The sequence below is a fragment of the Triturus cristatus genome, chromosome 1_2, assembly GCF_964204655.1.
Source record: "Triturus cristatus chromosome 1_2, aTriCri1.1, whole genome shotgun sequence".
Classification (NCBI taxonomy): Eukaryota; Metazoa; Chordata; class Amphibia; order Caudata; family Salamandridae; genus Triturus; species Triturus cristatus.
In genome coordinates this window covers 115,082,877-115,105,806 of record NC_140580.1, presented here as the reverse complement: position 1 = coordinate 115,105,806, position 22,930 = coordinate 115,082,877, and the positions used below count along the sequence as shown (strand labels likewise).

Below are 22,930 nucleotides of genomic sequence, written 5' to 3'. Positions count from 1 at the left end.
AACGATCTCGGGTTGCGGTTTAGCGGTTGGTCTCACCGATCTGCTTCCCCACCTCCGTAACGAAGCTGGGCCCTGGCAAAGGTGGCTGCCATTTCCATCGCTTCTCTAGTGGTGAGATTGGCGTGCTGCCGCAACCACCACTGGGTATTATAGGGCAGGGCCTCTAGGAACTGCTCTAGGTAGATCTTGTCTAGAATCTCCTCTTTGGTATTCTCATCGGGCTTCAGCCACTTGTCTGCTGCAAATTTTAAACGATAAAAGAGTGTCTTTGGGTTTTCTCCAGGGTGACCTTTATCCTTTCTAAAGCAGACCCGATACGCTTCATCATCCAAACCCAGATAGTCTAGGATTACCCTTTTTACTTCTCCATAGGGGGTATTCCCTAGAGGATTGGCCACCTGGTAGGCAGCCTGTGCCTTGCCAGTCAGCAATGGCGCTAAGAAAAATGCCAATTTTTCTACCGGCCAGTTACAGGCTCTGGCAACCCATTCAAAGTGCAAGAGATAGGTGTTGGGGGTCTTCTCCGGTCACGTATTTCTGCAGGGCTACTCCTGTAGGCCCATGACTCTGGGTACGTAGAACGGTATGGGATCCTGCCGTTTGTTTGGTCGCTATTTTCTGCAGGCCCTCCATTTGAGCCGCCATGGTGTTCTTGAAGACATCACGTTCGGCCTGGGCGGAAGACATTTGCCGCTCTACTGCCCATCCTAGTTTGTCCTGGGCTTTCACGATGTGTTGGATGAGGGGGTCCATTTCCAATGGACAGTTGCCCACATTCTCTACCACCTGTAACGAGTAGGGTTCACGGGGGCACTCGTCAAAAAAGAGGTTGACTCCAGAGTGACTTAAACCGGGTTTTATTCCACTGTGTATATGTCTTTTTGTTCTGGCCAGCATAAGAAGGCAAAAGAAAGTGAACTGAATCAGGGCAAAAGAATATGTTCTGGGACCTCAATGGATAATATGTCTTATTCCTTTCTGGTCCACAGGGCGTCTCTCTCAGCTGTGGAAAGCGACTGCTGTGGGTGTACTGGCGTTGACTCCGTGGGATCGTCTTGTGGCCTCCAATCGGGAAGGTCGTTATGCAACCAAAAAAAAAGGGCAGGTGTCAGGCGGTTTGTTTTGCTCTGTATCTATATCGGGAAGGGGGAGTGAGGGCACACCGGTGTATAATCTCAGGCACACTTGAAGGTACGGGAGTGCTCGTGAGGGGGAAGGAACCAGGATGTTTTACCGACTAGTCTCGGTTACAAGTTTTACACTCTCTCCCCCTCCTTCTCTTTTCTCCTGATCCAGCCCACCACTCAGCTCTGTACCTGCGAGAGCCACACCCCTCCGGGAGTGTGGCTGGGCGGTGAGCAGGGACAATGGCCTCCAGGCACTCTCTCGGTCCTCCGGTCTTCAAGGCTACGCGGTCCGCTCCGGGCGTTCTCGGCTCTGCTCGTCCTCGCTCGCTGTCTCTCCCTCGATTTCCGCGTCCTCTCCTCTTCCGGGTTACTCCCCGCTTCTTCTGTCCCGGCTCGGCGGCGCGATTGGCTCATTCCAGGTGACGTCCTCTCTCCAGGTGTGGCTTGCCAAGTCTTCCCAAGTGTTAAAGGCACAGCTCCCTGGGTCAGGGGTTTCCTCAAACCACATTGTGTTTTCGGCTGGGCTCCGGTTCTCGGGCTGAAAAGTAAGGACACGATGGCAGTCAAGGAGGGGGGGGGGGAACCACCACTCTTCTTGGGCTTTGTATTCCATGGGTGATAATACGGGGAGGGGGCGCCTGCTCCGTGACAAACACCTTACAGATCAAGAGCTATACAAAAAACTGGGGGGCAAAGGAAGACCGTTCCTGCACTTTATGCACTATATGCACTTTAGGGTCTACTGAAAACACAACACACATCCTGTTCTTCTGCCCAGCATATGCCCAGGCAAGGAGGAAATGGATTCGACCGTTGTGCACTACACTGGGATTTAGGAAGCACCTAGAGACACTGAGGGTGCTGACAGCTAGCACCACATGTAATATTTGCCTTATCCCAATACTTGTTTGTAGTAGGACTAATAAGAAGTAAAATGGGGCTAAAGCTGTGATGTTGGAATGAATAATGTAACCATAATTGGGAAAGTATTTTGAACTGTACAAAACAATCAGTTATTTTATTTGTACCATACAAAGTTTTAGCCAATTTTTAAAAAGTGTACATATCAGGGGAGATGTAATGAAATGTTCAGTGACTGATTTATATTGTGTTATCTAAAGATTGATGATCATTTAATGAGAATATTATATATATATATATATATTGCCTGATGCATTTTAGATCATATTGAGAATATTTTGTATTGCTATGAAACTTTTATGGCCTTAGGCTGAAATAAAGTATTTCAAATACAGCTATAGTCGTTTAGCTCCTCCCGCAAAACTACTTTACAGCCTTGTGTGCCTCCTTTGGTTACTCTTTCTCATCCAGTTAAATCTAATGCAGACCAGTCTGCCTGGGTCAACCATTTAGGATACCTGCTGACAGGCAACATCAGCCAGTACCAAAGCCTGGTTCATTAGACATCTGCAAGACATAACTTCAGATGATGATGATTTGAGCTGGCATCAGTAGGATGATGCAGAAGGGAAAGATGACCCTGAACTGGAACAACTATTACCCAGTAGATGATCCCAGTCGAGAATTTATGGTCAATCAAGCACAAAGACATCCTGGCATCCATATATATAGAGCCTAGAAGATGCCTACTTCCACCTGCCCATTCTTCCATGTCATTGAAGATAACTACACTTTATGGTAGTTGGCCAACAATACCAATTTAGATTTTCTACCATTTGGCCTCAAACCATCACTCCTTGAGTTCACAAAATATTAAGGGCAAGGAGCGGCGCTTCTGCTACATCAAGTATTCCCTTACCTGGACAACTGGTTTATCAAAGCCCTTTCATTTCAGTAGGCAATCCAAGCCGCCAAATTGTCACTGAACTTGTTCAACAAAAAGGAATCATTCCTCACAGCTAGCACTGTTCTTAGGAGCAAACATCTATGCAGAAATTCTGAAAGCTTATCCATCTCAAGTAAGACTTACAATTTAGTACAGCCGTCCATTGAAAGTTACACACTGTATGAAAATACAAAGTACTTTTTGTTGATGATGCAGTCTTGCATTCTCTTGTTTCTGCATTGTCACCAGCAGATGAAGTCACTCTAGGAACTGTTAAACCTTCAATGGAAACAAATTTCAGGACAAGAGATTAACAAATCCTGATCACTTCCAAAGGCACATGAGCTATAACATAGCGGATACTTGAAGCAAAACACATACACAGGTTTAAATCGTACTACTGTGGAACTGCAAATCCATCTAACAGACTCCTCTCTTAAGGACTCGGGATCTCATTTGCACAACCTTTCAACATGTGGTCCCTGGAGTCCTGAAGAACAGCATTCACATATGAACATTTCTGGAACTTGGAGCAGTCAGCCTGACAGTAATGGAATTTGTACCACAAACTGTCACCTGGAGGTACTTATCAGTGCAGATAACATGACTATTCTTTACTGTTTAATGGCACAAATCGGAGCAGTATCAAAAAGGCTGTCTTAAGAAGCATAGTTACTTTGGTACTGTGCTATTGAGCACAGAATCACACTAATGTTGGAACACGTGCTGGCATTGCTAAACATCATGGCGGATGCCCTAAGCCAGCGCTACTAAAGTTGCTACAAATGTGAACTTGATAAAATAAAGCTTCAGCTGTTGCTTGACAGATGGGACATTGCTTATTTTTTATCTCTATCTCTGCAAAACTGTAGAACTCCAAATGCAAATATTTAACCAACTGGGTGTCGTATCCCTGGATGCAAGAGATAAAGTTACTTTCTTAATCTGCAATATAACATTATGCTTTTCCCTCCAATACCTTGTTTAGAGTATTCTTCTCACACTGAAGCAAGAACCAATATGGGCCAATCAGCTGATGTACACACATCTTTGGGATCTCTCGGTAGACAATGATCAACTTCAAACCAGACAGTTCTCCTCTCCAGAAATCAAGGACAGATTCTGCACCACGACCCCACCTCCCTGCAGGTGACTGTCAGGCTACTTTGGACATAGAGTATAGTCTCCTCAGCATTCTCATAAACTTCAAAACAATTCTTTAAGCATTTAAAGCAGCTTCCAATGTAAAGACTTACTCTCCGAAATAGAAAAGCTTCTGCATATGGGCAGCGTCTCAACACATTTACCCACTTAAAATGTGTCCACATGAACTGTAACGCTGCCTTCTTCAACCTGCTGAATCAAGCTTAAAGTATTAGTCTATAAGAGTGCATAAGGAGGCTATTTTAGCACTAGAGTAGTAACGGAATCCATGAGGGACTTTTCTGCACTTTTATCTCCATGATAAAATAGTCACTGGCTTAGGAGCTTAACTCTGTGCTAGGAACTCTAATTAAAGATAAGTTCAAACTGATACACAACGCCTGCTTTCAAATGTTATCAAGGAAGACAAGATTCCATCTAGCTAGAGCATTGGAAAGACAAATTCATGAAATCCAAGTTTTTCCCATTGAACCACCTCACGGGAAATTTGACAAAAACAAATGTAATGCTTTCTATGACTCCTGGATTCCTGCCTAAATTTGAATGCCATATCACCTGAACAATATTTTTTCCTCAAGTATCTTCTGCTGTGGAAAGTGACCTACATTCTTTAAACCTCAAACAGTGTTTGAAGTTTTACATGGAAAGAACAAAAACTTTCAACGAAAAACCTCTTATTCCATATGACATGAAAATCTTTTCCTCTCGTTTGGAAACTCAAACAAGGGTTGTTCTCCCTCAAAGCAAGCCATTGCTCAATGGATTGCAGCTTGTGTCTTCTCCTGCATTGGCAAAGCCTCTCAAACACAAGGTAGAAGCAGGTTCCCCCAAGGGTAAGGCGGCCACAGTTGATTCACATGCACCTTCCCTCTTCTCGTTCCTGAGGACACTGGTATTTGTATTTGATGAGATGAGCTTTGAAAATGTGACTGTTCAAACCACTGAGGTTCAGGTCATATAATGAGGTGGATTGGCTGAAAGTGGTCTATGGCAGTTTTAGTGTTATTTTGCTGTGTGTGAATACTGGTATATTAACTTTGACTACAAAGGGTAACCAGCCTAACTTCGAGGAACAATTTCAATATGTGAATCTAAGAAGATTGTAATACTGAAGACTGTACTTACAGGCAGGAGACTTTTCTTCTGTTGCACAATTTAGTGTCCTTTATTTATCATTTCTTTTCTTAAAATGTCATTGAGGTTCTTGATGACATATTTTCAAAAAGACGAAATTTAATTAGAAGGTTATGAGACACCTCATTTAGCCTTAGTCAGACCCTCCACCCAATCCTAATCATCCCACCACCCAACCTTTCTACGCCCACAGTCACTGGGGGGAATTGCCCTCAATTACGTTGTGGATGGATGGAAGATAAAATTGTTGGATTTTAATGGACATCAACATGGTGGTGCAAACATTGCCAAATTAATTAATAACCGTGTACTGGCTTGCAGATTTGCAACGTCACCTGGAGGGACCTGTGCCACACCGCTATCTTCTGGGGCCTATGGATTCCAAGGTCCCACTGTACCTTACTCAGGGGTATGAAAGCAGTACATGCAAGAGAATCAATAATATTCTAGTTTCTTCAGAGTAACTGCACAACTAGTGAGAGGTAATTTTAGGGATGGCCATGGTTCGATAATGTACTGTGGTGGGGGTGCTGTTTCCTGTTCCTTGGGTCTCAGAAAAGCCGCAATGATTCCCTGAGTTCTGGAGAGGACAATGCAAGAAGGCCAAATCGAAGACCGAGTATGGCCACCCATTTTGTACACAGCTGCTGTTTGCGGACCTGCGTCACTGGGTGTATGATACCATCATCTGTCAAATTGTTTTATATGCCACAGGAGTAGTTCTAGTTTGATTGCATAAGCTGTTTAAGATTGGTATGTTTTATTTATTTGTTGATCTCTTTCATTTGCTTATGGAAGGGCCTCTTTTATGATCCTTATTTTTCTGGTAAAATCATGAACAGACCATAATCCCATTTTAACAGGGCTCTCTCATTTTTGCAGCTGTTGCCCAATACATTGGCTATTCCACTGCCAATGGTGACTTTGCTGAGCTGTGGAAAGTCATCACCAGGGAAACTGAACCTAATGAAGGAGGTTATGGTGCTGCCACGGATTGATCTCACAATACGACAAGTAAGATCCTGAAATTGCTCATAAAGCACTTGCTATCAGTCTGACTGCCTGCATGTTTAAGACAGTTGCAGCGGTTCTGTGAATGTTTCAATGCATAATTGGCTAATTTAGGGAGATCTTTAATAAATAAAGGCAATCTAAGACGTATTGTTCACAGAAAATCAAGAAACTCGCCACCCAAACAAAAAAAAGAAAATTAGAAACCCACCATTATTTATCCGCTAGAGACATACAATCAGACAGAATACTATATTGCACTACTATCTTCTTTCCTGTTAAATCTCGTTGTAGGATGTTTGTTGGCAAAAAGGTCCTTCAATTTGAAGACCACATCCTGGAATCTGTCTTTTCTTCAGTGTAACGTCATTCAAGAAAATTCATCTGTTTCTATAGTTCCTATATGTCTATGTATTTATTGTATTGTATTGCAACATTTATATAAAGCTTACTACCTCTATGTGGGGAACTGAAGCTCTTGCCTACATGGGTAGCATGCTACACTGTTTAGGGGATGTGTGTGGAAGGATGTTATCTTAGGTTTGATCCTATATGGGAAGTGTTTCCATGTTGTGCGCGATGGCCACCAAGGTGTGGTTATCGTTTTTATGTGATGCACGCTTAGCAGTGTGATAAATGAAGAAATGTGAGATAGGCGACAGTTTATGGTTTTCAGTATGCTGGAAGCTTTAAACACCTCTGCAGGTCCTTTATCGTATTTCTTATTTTTGTAGTCCACTGAGCTGGATACTGTACTTGGCTGTCCATTCTGAAATATGTTTTTGAAGTTTAAAGTTTATGCTCCTAAGAAGGCATAAGTTGGAAGGAGACATGGATCAGAGAACTGATGGTATGGACTTTCTTACTGTCATCCCATATCTGATTGCCATTGCGAAACGTCAAAAGTGGTCATAGTATGTGGTAGTGGGGACCCGCAGTGGTGGACCAAATTAAAGTTGTCCGTTGGCCAGCGGCATGTGGCAGATCTCTCCAGTTATTCCATGCCTGTTCAGTTGGTGATGGGTGGTTTAATGCCATGGACTGGTGTAGTACTCGGTGATGGACATGACCCATAGCAGTTTTGCCTCATGTGGTTGTGATACTGTCAAGCAATATAAGGACATTTTTATGCAGTCTGTATGAACTACAAACGACTGCCCAACCGATGAGGTTTATGGAATTTGTATTAGTATGAGGCAAGAGCGTTATATATTGTATTTTATTGAAACTGCATGTATATAGCACTTCCTGTCCCTGAAGGGGTATTGTAGCATTTTACGACGACCAGCATGCAGCTCCGTATCTGACGATTAGTATTTTTTTGGGTTATTGTTGATTTTTAGGATTAGTCTTGTCCTCTTAAATAAACCATGCCATGCATTTAATCAAGTTTCTATGTGGCAGATTAAATGAGTAGGAATGATGTATTGCTTCTAAGTGGCTGCTTCGAGAAGCATTAAAAGAAATGTGCATAATTGTGCCTCCGGTCTTGTAATGAAATTAGGTGTGATCCTGGGTTTGTTAACCATACTAAACTCTTAAGAATCAGTTAAGGATTCAAAGCCGCACAACCCAATTGGTCACTCAAGTGTATATCAACAAATCATTTCTTTATAAGCTATTGCCCACCTCTATGATCTGCTGCTTGTAGAGCACACAATATAAGATACAATAATCAAAAGAAAGGGAGGCAACAAGAGTAATCAATCATGTATAAAAAGGAAGGTCTTGAGTCTTCAGTGATGTATACGAGTTCTTCTTTTTTTTTTTTGAGTTCTTCTTTAATATTCTCAATCCAATACATGTGCAGCCAACGTGTGTCTCTCTAAATAGGGTTTCATCGGGGCACTAATAGTATCACACAGCGATTTTCAGGATGGTGTAGGGCATCATCCAAAATAAAAGGCAAATACCTGAAGTTCTAGTCTTCCCGTCTACAGCTCTCCTCTCCCTACACCGCCAACTGATCTGGAACGCCGTCAATGGACTTCCTTTGATGGCGTTGCAGATCAATCCTGATAGCTAAGGACAACCTTTCCAATCCCAGGATGAACCAACGCTTATGGGATATTCTCCGCCCCCCCCAAAGCGATTGAATTACTTGCTGTGCTGCTCCTAATGCCAAAGCCATTTGTCTGCCGTGGTTAGAGCGCAGACGATGGGTCAAGGGGTTCGGCAACCCTAGAGTAGTATAAGCAGGAAACCTAGGGATAGAAGTGTTAAAAGTTGTGTCAATATCATTTAAAAGCAGGTCCCAAAAGCAGGAGAGTTGGGGGCAGTGCCATAGATGATGGAGAAGAGATCCGGTGTGTCCACATCCACGCCAGCATTATTTAGAGCACCCCAGATTCCAACTATGTAGAAGTGCCAGTATTAAATACCAATAGGAGACAATCTTATAGACCATCTCCGTGCTAGCCATATTGTGCACTGTATGATGTGCTCTGTGAAAAATATCTTCCCATTCCTTGGTAGACAAAGCCCGTCTTAATTCTGTCTCCCACTGTAATTGTCCTTTGGACTTTGTCATGGGACCCTCTCTAGAAAGAAGAGCATATAGTTAAGTAATAAGATGTTAACCATAAGTAGCAGCCATTTCTCAAAGATGGTCAAAGGTTGGGATGCCCTTTGTTTACATCAAGATGATGTCACCCAATGCTGTAGCTTTAAATAGGGGATATAGTCTGAGGGGAGTAGAGAATAGTCCGACTCAGTTGATCGAAAGGAATAATCTCATTGCGATAAAAAAAGAAGCATATGTGTTCGCATCCCCCATCATGGCAGCGCTTAAACTTCTCTACCTCTTGGCCCGGGGGGAAGTCGGGGTTATTTAGAATCGGTGTTATTGGGGCTGGAAACGTCATCCCCGATTGAAGCGCTACAGAGTCCCACACCTGGATCGTCGAATTTGCCACTGATGAGGAGTGCAAACCCCAAGCTCGATGTTTGCATGGGAGATACATTTCCCTCTAAATGTTGGAGCCAGCAACGGCTTGGCTTATAAAGGACCACTGTTTCTCAGAAACACGATGATTCCATTCCACTAAATAGCAATGTTGTGTAGTTTGGTAATAGCCAGCAATTGAGGGGAGCCCCAAACCCTTGTCCCGTTTCTGACGACATAAAATATTTTGGTTAAGACATGGTTTCTTGCCATCCCAAATAAATCTATTGATGGCTATTTGTAGTGAGCGGATGGTATTGGATGTGAAGGATAGATGTAGTGTTTGAAAAATAAAAAATATGTGTGAGAGAACTGTCATTTTGACAGCTGCTATACGACCAGTCCACGAGAGGTGGAGACAGCTCTAAGAAGTCACAGTTTTGTTCGTCTGGGAGAGAAGGGCAGCATAATTTAAGGCCAGGGTTTTGGGATGAGTCTTAGCTACTTTGATACCTAAGTAAGTAATGGCTTCCTCATCCCAGACCAAAGGGAACTGAGAACGCAGGATAACTTCATGTGGGGGAGTGACTGAAAGATTCAAAATTTGGGATTTTTGTAGATTGACCTTAAAGCTAGAGACCTCTCCAAAGAATCGCAGTTCTTCAAGTCACGCGGGTAACAATGTCATCGTGTCAGATAATAATAGAAAGACATTGTCGTCATAAAGGCTAATAAGATGTCGGTCGTCGTCATTGATTCGAAGATAGTCCTTCAGGGTTTTTCTCAAAGATCTGACCATAGTGAAAGATTGCAAAAGAGAATCTCTAAGTCGCCAGCGAAACTATGAGGGCTGGGTGACATCAAGTCAGAGGGTCAAGGAGAGAGGGGCATGACCTGAAAGCGACTGGGGTGCGGCTGCTTATGTGACATAGGCTACTGAAGATGAAGGCGCTAGGTAGTGATCGATATAAGTGTATATAAGTGTATATTTTATGTGCAGCAGATTACAATATATAATCCCTAGAGGAAGGGTGGAGTTGCCACGAAACATTCAGCTCACAATCCGCAAACCATTGTAGACTTGATGTGGAAAAGGCACCTATCTGGCTGGAGCGCTGGCCGGGGTGATCTAGGTTGGGGGTCCATCACAAGGTTCAAGTCTCTCCCTTTTAAAATAGCATCATCAGAAGTGTTAAGGGCAGCTGTTAGAGAATTAAGGATAAAGGGTTCTTGTCATTTTTGTGGAGCATAGATGTTCACTTAGGTAAAGCAAAAGGTGCCCAATTTAATTTGGACTGCGAGCAGACGTCTTTTAACCTCTGTAACAGTAGACAATACCTCACCTCAAAACCTCATAGAGAAAAGAAAAGCTATGCCATTCTTCTTGGAGGGGCCCAGGGCCAAAGTTGACGCGGGAACAAACGTGACTAGATTCTGGAGGTATCTTTAGCTAGCACGTGAGTTCCTGAAGAAGACATATGTCGCAGCCAGACTGGTCTAAGATTGTTTAGGCACTGGACATTAAAGCTAAGAACCTGGAGATCTTGGATCAGAAAAATCAGAGGAGGCATTAGATGACATTACTGAACCCTTCTTGAGGAACATAGCAGGGAACTGTCACAGTATGTCTGTGAGGGAGAAGAAAGCAATAAGGAAGGACAAGCTTTACAAAGAGGGCAACTGGAACTGAGGAGATTAGCATTTGATGGTGCGCAAGCATGCCCATATGGGAGAAAGGGAATGTTTGGCATAACAGGAAAGCTGACACTGTGGAAAGATCTGGCATTTGTACTCCCTGTGTGTCCAGGCAATGATGTAACGCCCAATGAAATAGTAGCCCAACAGGAGAATAGTTGGTGTAATGTTGTCCCTTTTACTGACAACCTAGAGGGTTGGACAGAAGCATTGACATCACAGGTGACACCATGGCCGCGACAGGGTTCTTTTGAACCCTGAGACATGTCAAATGCAGGAAAGCGCCTTTCTCAGGGCATAGGGGATCCTTAGCAGGACTATCCATATATGCAAGAAAGTCTCAGAGTGTGGCAGATGTGTGCTTGTAAGTAAGACTCTTGTCACCCTACTGGTCATAGGACTATAGCCCTGACACAATTTCCCTTGTGTTTAAAGGCAAAGGGTTGCCTCAGTATATACCATGGTCCCAAATGTACAAAGAAAATAAAAAAAAAACAGTTGCCACCACTCGCTAAAGGGGCTGGAAAGCGGCTTTAGAGAAATATACTGCTGGGATTGCTCTTGCAAAAGAGGTCATTAAAAGCTTACTAAGTTCCCTTATAGGAGAGGACACAGACACACTGTGGCTTGAGTAAGTGATGTGCCCTTTAACCAACCCAAAATGTAATGGGGCACTCTTTAATAGAGTAAGGGGAATTGTACGGAAACAATTGAGAAAAATGTATCTCGACAGGCCAGACATTGGGTCTCGTACAACACAAACAATGCATCCAAAGGAGAATCCAGCCCAATTCCTCAGCAGAATGAAGGAACATGGACACAAAAAGTAGGGGAGAGTTAGGACGTGACTGGGCATAATGCAACACTGTTTTATAACATAGTGAAAAAGAGTCCACCAGTTCAAGTGCTAGACAAACCTGATTATATAGTGGCCTTTGAAGACAAACCATGGACAGAGATACGGGCACACATTAATACATTTCTGTAAGAAGAGACAGGAAAAGGAAAAAAGAAAGAAAGATAAAATAGAGAAAGCCGCAGCCGATTTTTCCAGCAGAAGTTGGCCAAGAAAACAGAGGGAGGATTTGACACTGCCACCACCCAGTTAGCTGCAGTGTCCTTGGGTATGCCCTCTCTCGGCACCCCATGCCACCCAACCAGTAAGCCCAGAGAAGCAATAACAGGAATAATGGAAGAGAAGGACTTTGAAGGTTTTGGGGAAATAGAGTAAACACATTCCAGAGTGGACAGACATGCCACTATTGCAAGATGCCAGGACATTTCATTATAGATTGTAGGTTCAAAAAGCAAGATGAACTTAACAACCAAACAAGGGCGACATATGGCCAACAAATGGCACCACCTGGTTGTATTGTAGCACAGCCTGCCATGAATCCCCAGGTGATATACCTCCTGCAGCACCAAATGAAATTGCTGCCTCAACCACAGGTACAGCCCCAGCAGTTACAGCAGCCCATGCCTCAAATGCAGTATGGACCACAACAGACAATGCAGCCCACCTTGCAGCACAGGATCTGACAAGGAGGAGTAATTGTCAGGGGAGGAAAACCCATTCCAGCAAAATTACATGGGAGAATATGCCCAATGAATTTGCCCACGGACTTGTTTCATGTGTCCAGTCTTATCAGTAATCCCCCGGCCAGACCAGGAACCCACAGTGACAGTAGGCATAAATGCCAAAAGTACACCTTTCTAATCGACACTACGGACATTAGGTCCTGTATCCGTGAGAAAGGGCTCCATTGTCAAATTCATCAATGGACATACAGGGATTCTTCGGGGCTGTGATGAGGGTTCCTTTCCCTAAACCTCTGGAGATGGACATAGGGTGAAGGTATGTTGACAACTGTCTCCTAATCTCCCCAAATGCCCCAGCTAACTTGCTAGGAATTGATCTCATGACAAAGTTAAATATGACTATTCACTTGGAAGAGAATGGGTCTATGATATGTTCAACACCAGGAGTATCTAATACATGCATCATGACTATGGTCACGCACCTTTTAGGCTGTGATCAGGTTAGGACTAGACCTACAGACCTTTAAGCCTTCACTAGAGCAGTGTACACTATCATAATACACACCGGAACTGACAGACAAATTAGTTGAATTACCTAAGAATTTTCTCTTCTGATGACAGGGGCCCCTATTCTGAAGCACTAAACAAAGGTTTAATTCTGGAAATAAAAGGCTCTGGAAGTGTTTCCTACCTATGGGGCACTGATGGCAAATGAGCACACCTGTGTGGTGTGGGAATGTCATCTTTCATGATCCCAACATGTAGGTGGGAGACATATCAGATGGCCAGTTGTTTGTTGATGACCCCAGAACAACAGAGATTGTTTTCCAAGACAGTATACCCCTATACACCACGCTGGAGTCGAGGCCTGCGGTACCAAGAAATTTCTCCTGCCCCGTCAAAGACAATGCCCTTGCGCAGGTACCCTCTAATTTGTGCACAGAAGGCCCATATGATGTAGACCTTATCCGCACAGCAGTACCATTTACAATAACCCTGAAGAAAGCAGCAATACTGCTAAGAGAGACAACACCCTTGATCCAAAGAAACTGAGAAGGGCATTACACCTGTTATACAAGCATTGGTGGAGCAGGGAGTCATATACCCAGGTGTATCCCCCTGCAACAATTCAATTTACCCCTTCAAGAAGGTCAAGGGCAACTCGTGGCATATGATTCATGACCTGCGCCCCCTTAATGACATAGTAATACCAGAATTTCCTGTAGTGCCCGACCCTTCTGTCATCCTCACCAATGTCCCTCTAGATGCTAAATAATTTTCAGTCATAAACTTAAAGAATACATTCTTTAGCGTTTCCCTTCCCCTAGTCACTATTTGACCGTGTTTTCCTATTGCGGTTCTCATTACCGCCATTCTCGATTACCTTTACGGTACTGCAAGTCCCCTAGCATCTTTAATAGAACTGTCAAGAATGACATTCCCAATTTTCAATGTGACAGCACAGTGTTGCAGTATGTCAATGACCTACTGATCTGTAGTCCGGCAAAAGAGCAGTGTAGAAAAGACACTGTGTCCCTGCTGTGCATCCTTGCTCAATAAGGATACAAGGTGGACAGGGACAAATTACAGTACTGTCAGGAAGAAGTTCAGTACTTGGGACAACTGCTGTAAGCCTCTGGCCACCAAGTTACGCCCAAAAGAGCAGCATCCATCCGACAGATGACAGAGCCTGCGACTGTGAAAGGAATGCAGAAGTTCCTGGGCTTATGTAACTATGTCAGACAATGGGTTGTTGATTACAGTACTTTTTTCCCCACTCCTTGCATTTATCAAACAGGATAAAACACAGAAAGACAGGATAAGATGGACTAAAGAAATGAAACTAACATTTAGCAAGTTAAAAACAGAGATAAGAAATGCACCAGTGTTAGGAACACCAGCCTACAATAAAGAGTTTTTCCTTTTTTTGCCAATGTAATGGCCAGGTGATGACGGCCATCCTCACCCAAAACTATCGTCTGGGCCTCAAGCCAATTGCGTATTTTAGTGGCCTACTTGATTGTGCCATGAAAGGCCATTACCCTTGTAAACAAGCACTAGCTACAGCAGCCTTTGCAGTCGAGAAAAGTGCCCCCATTGTCACTGGTTCACCTCTGACACTGTACTCTGAACATGCAGAGTTTGCAATCATTCAGAAAGCAGAAATTACATTGACAACACAGATAGTATTCAACTATGAAATAATATTATTATTACCATCCCTGAAGGTAGTTAAATGTCACACAGTCAAACCCTGCTACCTTCTTTGCACACCCCATTTCAGACACAGACAATGATATCCATGACTTTGCCACATAAACTCTAGATGAGTGTAGCCAAGTTACAGAAGACCCCATTTCGGATAGCATTGTATATTTTGTGGATGGGTTTTCCACAATAGACCAGGATACAAGAGTAAGACATACAGGTGCTGCAGTGGTCAGAGAGATGCAGCATGACTCTTCAGACACACTACAGATAATAGAACAGATAACTTTGCCACCCCAGTAGTCAGCCCAGGCTGCTGAATTAGTGCCTTTAGTGGCGGCCCTCAAACAAGGGGAATGAGAAACAATAACAGTATGCTCTGATTCGGCCTATGTTACCATGACAGTGCACTCTAGCACCATGCAGTGGAGCAGATGCGGATTCCTTAAGTCTGATGGAAGCCCCGTCATGCACTGTCCCCTCTTGGAGGACTTGATACAAGCTTCAGCACTGCCACATGTCGTCGCAGTGGTGAAGTGTGCAGCCCACACTAGTGCTTTGGGTTTGTATTTGTCAGAAACGCTCTGGCTGATTGGGCAGCCAAAGGTGCAGCAAACCGCCCCCTTAGTGACACACACCACACTTTTGGTAGGTAGTGACACATTGACACCATCAGACACTTTGGATGCATCAAGACATTACACTGAAACAGCTTACCTGCACCTTAGAGAGATACAGAAAAGTGCCCAGAGTTTGAGAAATTGTTGTGATAAGCCAGAGGATGTATACAGATAGGAACAGATTTAATATATCAACAGATATCGACAGAAAAGCCTGTCATGTCCCAAGCATAGTTACTGATAGCTCTAAACCAGTTACATCTTCCTTCACATACTGCCAGAGACAACATGTCCCTCCAAATACGCCAGGATTGGTTTGTACATAACCTACATGAGATGATTACAATATACATGCACATCTGTACGGTTTGCCACCAGTCTTCACCAAATCCTACCATTAAGGTAATAGCTTCCACAATACCCCGACCACAAGGAGCGTTTAAGGAACTGCACATTGATTACATTGATATGATTGGTCGATGTAATAATTATTGCTATCTGGGGCGTGGCTTTGCCTGCCTGCAAAATGGCCGCACTGTAAGTGGGCTCTGCTGGCTGAGCCACCTAATCTGACATAATCCGGCATACAGAGGGGCCTTACCCGAGTTACCTAAACTTGGCTGACCATCTGTTACATCGCCGAAGCCAGCTGCGATAGTGGCAGTCTCTTTCCACCTTGCATTGCGTCAGAGGGAGACTGACGACCTCCAAGCGCTACAGCCTATCACACGGCCTCCATACATCAACCGCCAGTGGGGCCGTGAGTAAGAAGACGGCTGAGCGGAGCCCGGAGCCGCTGAAAACGTGCATCGGCGCTAGTGGGATCCGCTGCAAGAAATGGAGGCTGGGGCTGACTCTGGAGCGCTGAGGAGCATGCGCCTCCCTGGCCGTGTGACCCAGCAAGAGATCCAGCGGCTGGGCCTGACTTCCGGGCGCTGAGAGCTACAGGCTGCCGGAGGCTGGTCTTGGCTCTGTAGGGCTGCAGCTGTGAACCGCCCAGAGGGAGAGACCCAGCATGAGGCAACGGACTTCCCTTCCTGCTGACGCCGCCTGCCCCCAACGGCCGAAGCCGACGACAACCACAGTGATTGCCAGGTGGTTGTGTGAGGCGCTAGGTGCAGTGGCGGGTGCGGCCCATGCGGATCCCAGTAAGACAGTAACCGGACGGCGCCCCCTGCCCATGCTGGGCTGGTGCAGATTTTCGCCCCAGAGACTCCTTAACTGTAATTGTCCTGGGAGCAAAGAGACTATGATCCACACTTGCGCAGCCACAGCAGAAACCACAAAGAGAGCGCGAGGGGGGCATTGATGGACTAAAGGGGCTGAGCCTAGTGGGCCCTGGGGGAGGAACCTGGTGCTGGATGCACCCTGGGGCACAGGGGACACAACTGCTGAGAAGCCACCACATGTAGATGCTGCGAACTGGTCCTCTCTCCTGGCCAGCTCCCCCCCCCCCCCCCCCCCCCACGTGGCCCCCGGAAAAGCGGTCCTGCCCGGAGCCCTGGTGGAGCCGTGCGAGGTGACACCCCGTCACCCCTCCCTCCTGCCCCCTGCCTGCCCTATACCATTGCAATCTGACGAGGACACCAGTGATCTCCTTCCTCTGACAGGCCGACTGACACTCGCCGGATCCTGACCCGAGACAACGCGCGAGTGTGGCCCTGGGAGACCCGCCATGGGCAAATCAGACACCAAACAGCCCAAACTGACCTTTGATGGATGGCGCCAAACGTGTCTGGGAGAATCCTAGGAAGGTGAGGGTCAGAGTGGCCTAGCTGTGAAATTAACGCTCCCGGGCGAAGATATCCGATCCTTGCTTTTAGACATGAAATCTAGCCTGAAAACCATCAATAATAAGCTGGACCTCCTTAGTGCCCGACTGGATCAGGTTAAGCAACGCGTGGATACTCATGAACATATCACAGAAACGGAGGCACGCATCTCGGACCTAGAGGACCAACAAGTAGAGGACAGGCAGACGTTACTAAAAATGGACAAAGTACTCGAGATAATAAGGGCCAAAAACAAGGATTTGGAATTGCGCTCTCGTAGAAACAATATTTGCATTACTGGTATCCCAGAGAGTACAGCTATCTCCAGAATGGAAGAATATCTAGAAAATGTACTACGGGAGTTATTTGGGGATGACTTATCCGCTGTATTCATTGTAGAGAGAGTACACCGTGCACTAGGGCCGCGTCCGCCCCCTGGGGCCCCGGTTCGACCTATAATAGTCCGCCTACTGAACTATTGTGACCGGGACATTATCCTGAGCCGGGCCAGAGAACGTGGCAAAGTTTGTCACCAAGGAAACACCCTCTCATTCTTTCCAGACTTCACATTGGCGGTGCAGGTGGCAAGAAGGGAATTCCTGCTCTCCGAGCGCACCCTACAACAACTGCGAAGCATAAAGTCACGCATGACGGAAACACGTAAACACTCACATATTCGGCGGCTGCACTGAAACGGGCCTAGCAAATAAGTGAGAGCAGGTGAACCCCTTCTAAATCCCCCCACTCGACAGAGGAAGGCCGTAAAATGATAATGACTGAATGCAGCGGAGATTGCCCTCCACAGTCTATTCTTTCGGCGCAATTGGGCCAAAAAAATATTAAGACAATGGACACACCTGATTAGAGTCCGATGTCTCACCTGGGAAATCAGAGGCCTAAATGACTACCGAAAATCACGACTAGTGCACGCCTATTTTGCCAAACACAACATAGACATATGTGTCCTACAGGAGACTCATTTAACTGCAGGTACCGTCCACAGATTGAAGGCCAGCTGGTGGGGAGAGACACACTCCTCGCTGTACTCCAGTTACAGCAGAGGGGTAGCACTGCTGATTAAAAAGGGGATACCATGGTACACCACACATCTCCACATTGACCAGGAAGATAGATACATCATCATGACCAGTACACCATACAAACAGCCCCTGTTATTGATAGTGGTGTATGAACCAAATGTGGACGACCGAGAGTTCTTCGTGAACGTCTGGAGGCAGGCAGCAAATTATGGCCCACAGATGGCCCTCTGGGGGGGGTGATTTTAATGTTTTTTTTGGTTTAAAAAAAACAAAGCTGATTACAATCATGTATATTTTGCAGTTCAAATATTATACATGGCAGTGCCACAGAGTACACCACATATATGTACCTTCGCTTCTCCACAATACCTCTGAGAATTGTCTTTACAGTACATAAAAATTCTCCCCCGGGAGAGCATCATCTGTGTTTGTCATTCACTCAGTTCCGGATCTGATTCCTCTGGAGGTGGGGCGCATAAGTTCCCTCCAAATGTGTTCCATTTCCCCCACACTCGCGTCCATTTTCGTGGACACCCTCCCTGGTGCCCACGGTGCCATCTGATACGTTGCCTGTAGCTGAGCAAAAGTGACTACTCCCCCCTTTTTCCTCAGGTCTCCAACCTTAGATATGCCTATTAGATCCCATCGGGAGAAACCCTTACTTGTGCGCAGCTTGCCCAACCTGGGGGTGTCCCAGAGTGGCGTGTGTTTTCTTATCACTCCCTCCCAACCAAGCGCTCGCAGTGCTATAAACCAGACGTGCACGGTGTGTGCTGTGGGGCCGATCAGTGCGTGTTTCCGAGATTTATTATATAGGGCGCCCAGGATTCCGTCTGTGCCAAGAGTTTGCCTTTCCGTACGTTACTGCTGGCTCTTCCTGTGTAGTGTGAAGCCATTGAATAACCACTATGAGCTGAGAGGCCCAATAGTATAATTGAATGTTGGGCAGGGCGATTCCGCCATCATACCAACCCCGTATTAGCTTGCACATTGCTATTCGTTTGGGCTTCCCTTCCCACAGGAGGTGGCCCACCTCTGACTCAATGGACATGAAGTAGGAGTGAGAGACTGGGGCAGGTGTGTTTTGTAGAGCGTATACAAACCTGGAGAGAGCCATCATTTTGAACAGAGCCGCCCTCCCCAAGAGCGTCAATGGCAGGGAATGCCACCATTTCACATCACTACGGAGTCTTTTCAGCGGGGGCAGGAGGTTACGCTCGAATAATTGTGTGGCGTGACGTGTATGCCTAGGTATTTAAACCCATCTTCTGCGATCTGTATCTCAACACCCCGGGGCAGGCATGGAGGAGGGCCCTTAAGTATATATAACACAGATTTTGCCCAATTAATGGTATAGCTGGAGACTCTGCCGTAGGACTTGCAGATATCAAGCAGGCAGGAGAGGGACTGTCTAGGGTTCGCCATGTATAGCAAGATGTCATCTGCGTAGAGGGAAATGCGGTCTTCCCAACCCACCGACCACTTCCGCCCGCGTATTACTGGATCCCTCCTTATCCATGCCGCCAATGGCTCGAGCACTAAAGCAAACAGGAGGGGGGACAGCGGACATCCCTGCCTGGTCCCACGCCCCAAGGGAAAGTCCTCTGAGAGCGGCCCATGACCACCACCTGTGCCAGTGGTTGTGCATACAGTAGTTGAATCCGGGCACAAAATTTGGGCCTGAAACCAAAGTGCTGCAGCACCGAAAAAAGAAAGGGCCATTCCACTCGGTCGAAGGCCATACTAGCATCTAGCGAGAGAATGACCGCCTCCTCCTGGATGGTGGATATTCTAGCCTGCACGCCATGAAGTCTCCGGAGGTTCATCGCCATGTTCCTATCTGGCATCCTATCTGACATAAAGCCGGATTGGTCGGGGTGTACCAGGGTCATGAGGTATGGCTGTATCCTGGCCGCCAGTGCTTTCGCAAGTATTTTCGGTTCTGTGTCAAGGAGCGAAATTGGTCGGTAGGAGGTACACTCCTGTGGGGGTTTACCTGGTTTTGGATTCGCTATAAGTGTTGCTACTCGCTGGTCTCTAGGGAGTGTTCCTATCTCTAGGCTGGCCTCATACATTCTAAACAGGTGCGGCACCAGCGTGTCCGCCTCTTTTTTATAAAGTTTCACGGGAATACCGTTGGGACCCGTGCCTTCCCCGGTTGGAGCCCTCTAATGGCTGCAGTGATTGCATCTATTGTGAGATCTGCCTCCAACGCCTGTATGTCCTGTGGTGTCAGCCTTGGCAGATGTATGTCTCTAATAAAGGCCAAATTCTCCTCTACGGATGTTGTTGCCATGGGGGTGTATACCTTTTCGTAGTGGTGTGCGAATGCTGCGACTATGTCGTTTGGATCCGTTATTGTCTCTCCCGTGGGCAAGTGGAGCAGTGCTACCCAGCGACTGGCTCGTTCTTTTTTTATCTAACCAGGCCAGGAGTCTGCCTGCCTTGTCCCCAACCTCATAGATGGTGTGCTGTGTTTTCGTGATCCTTGCCTTAGCTTCCTCCCATACGTAGTCTCTATAGGCTTGTTTTGCAAGGCTGAGGGAGTGGGCCGTGTTATCAGTAGGGTCTGCGGCATGTGTGCTCTCTGCCCGGCTGACCACCTGTTCGAGTTCCCACACCTGCTGTGCTTTGTCCTGTTTGTGGGCCGTGATCAGGGAGATAGCTTGTCCGCGGAGGACTGTTTTATATGCTTCCCATGGGATGATGGGGGAGGTCACGGATTGCATATTTTCTTGAAAATAGTGCCCGGAGGTCTTGTGTAGGCCTTTCCATATTTTTGGGTCTTTGAGGTACCCAGGATGTATGGGATATGTATGTCTCCTCCCCATGAGGTGTGATGTGTATGTCATTAACACGGGGGCATGATCCGACATACCTCTAGGGAGGTGTTTGATCTCCAGTATTTTGTCCAAACCTGTTGAGGAGGTAAGTATGTAGTCAATTCGTGATAGGCTATTATGTGCCCCCGAGTGGTAGGTGTACTGGTGTTCTTTGGGGTAGCGTGTGCGCCACATGTCCACTAGTCCGAGTGCATACAGGAATTCCCGGAGGGGTGAGGAAGTCGTCCCCTGTTCTCTTGGTGGGTGTCTGTCCCATGTGGCATCTATTGTAGCATTAAAGTCGCCCCCTATGATTAATTCCCCAGGTGGTAGTGCTAGCAGAAAAGTACCAAGGGCCGGGTTGGCAAGATTGTGGAGCGCCGGAGGACTGTACACGGTGACAATGTTGTATGCACGCCCTTCCCATTGACAGGAGAGTGCTGCGAAGCGCCCCTGATCGTCTGCCCATGTCCTGGTTATTACCAGAGGGCAGCTTTTTCGGATCAAGATCCCCACCCCACTGGATCCCGATGTAAATTCGGAGTGTACTGCCATTTTAAAACCCCAATTATCCAGTGTTTAGTGGCCGTGCCCACTAAGTGTGATTCTTGTATGAGGGCGACTGTTGGAGCGTATCTCTTAAGATATTGTAATACCAGTCCCCTCTTTATTTTATTGCACAGACCATTTACATTCCAGGATATTACGGTGGGAGCTCAGCGTGTGTGTGTTCTCCGGCTGCATGTGCGGAAGGCCAGATGTTACGGCCCCCTGGGTATGAGAGCCATTGGTCGACATTGGAGCATATTTGGCGGTGTACCACCTCTGTAAGGCGTGATCCCTGTGGCAAATTGCATCAGCTGTAGGTGTTCTCTTGTGAATAACGTAAAAATAACAAACATGAACTGATCCCCTCCCTCCGCCCCACTCCCTGCTCCCCTGCTAGACAGATTCCCAACTACCTGCCACCCCAACAGTGCAGAGTGCTTCAATCCCTTAAACAGTGCTTGCATGCGGGAGGGAGTGTAGTCCGAGACATCCCTGGAAAAATCCCCTTACCCTAAGAAATACCAAGTATATGTAGTACGTATCAGTACGTGTAGCATCAGGTTTCCCTTGTGGCATCCCAGCCTATGTCCCAGACCAGCTGGCCCGGTTTGATTACCCAGTGCTGTCCATGTTCGGATACCGAGTCTCGCTGCAATCGTCCAGTAGATCCCTCTGTTGGTGAGTGACCTTAACTGCTAGATACTGCCGAACTTCGTCTTCCAGCCTCCTCCTGTGGTGAGTCATTTTCCCCGCCTTCGTCTCTCGGGTTCAGAGAGGGCTCACTCATCGGATGCCGTTGGTGTTGTCTTGCCGGTCTTTGTGAGCTTCCTACCTGCCGCCAGCCCTCAAGCCACTCATGGCCCTCCTCAGGCGCATCGAAGAACCAAGTTTTTCCATCAGCCACCACCCGCAGCTTTGCAGGGAACAACATGGAGCAGGTGATTTCTCTGCACCTGAGTTCCTTTTTTACTTCAAGAAAGCTCCTTCTCTTCTTGGTGACTGCTGCTGTGTAATCCGGAAAAAAGGAAATCCACTGAGTTCTCTATATGCAATGGTGCGGCCACCCATGCTGTCTGCAGTATTGCATCTCGGTCGCGGAAGTTAAATTTAAGAGCCAAAATGGGTCTGGGGGAGCCCCTGGCTTGGGCCTGCCCCCTGGTACTCTGTGAGCCCTCTCGACTGAGAAAAATACTGGGGAGTCCTCTCGGCTGGAGCCGTGTCTTGATGAGCTCTTCTACAAACAGGTCCATTGCTGGTCCTCCCTCGCTCTCCGGAATGCCCGTAATTCATTGCGTCGAGAACGTCCTTCTTTGTGGTCAAGCTTCGCCGCCATTAGCTTGTTTTCTGCTTCTAACTGGCTGAATTTCCGTTGCAGGGTGGTAGTGTCTTTGGCGAGAGACGCCATTACATTTTCGACCTCTGTTACTCTCGTGGCCATTTTCTGAAAGTCGGCGCGAAGAAAGGAGACGTCTGCTGAGGTTGATCCCACTGTTGTCTGGACGCTGGTGAGGGCGGACATAATATGCTGTAGTGTGACTTCAGACTGATCCTCAGGCAT

At 46.5% G+C, this 22,930-nt stretch overlaps 1 protein-coding gene across 3 annotated transcripts in view; it reads left to right on the top strand.

Annotated features, from left to right (window-relative positions):
- ENO4 (enolase 4) overlaps nucleotides 1–22,930 on the top strand; it is a 506,130-nt gene that overhangs the window by 134,754 nt on the left and 348,446 nt on the right. For all 3 annotated transcript variants that reach the window (XM_085603160.1, XM_085603154.1, XM_085603150.1), the window contains exon 6: nucleotides 6,115–6,246. In XM_085603160.1, the coding sequence (XP_085459286.1) occupies nucleotides 6,115–6,246 (132 nt within the window). The remainder of the gene's footprint in view (nucleotides 1–6,114; nucleotides 6,247–22,930) is intronic.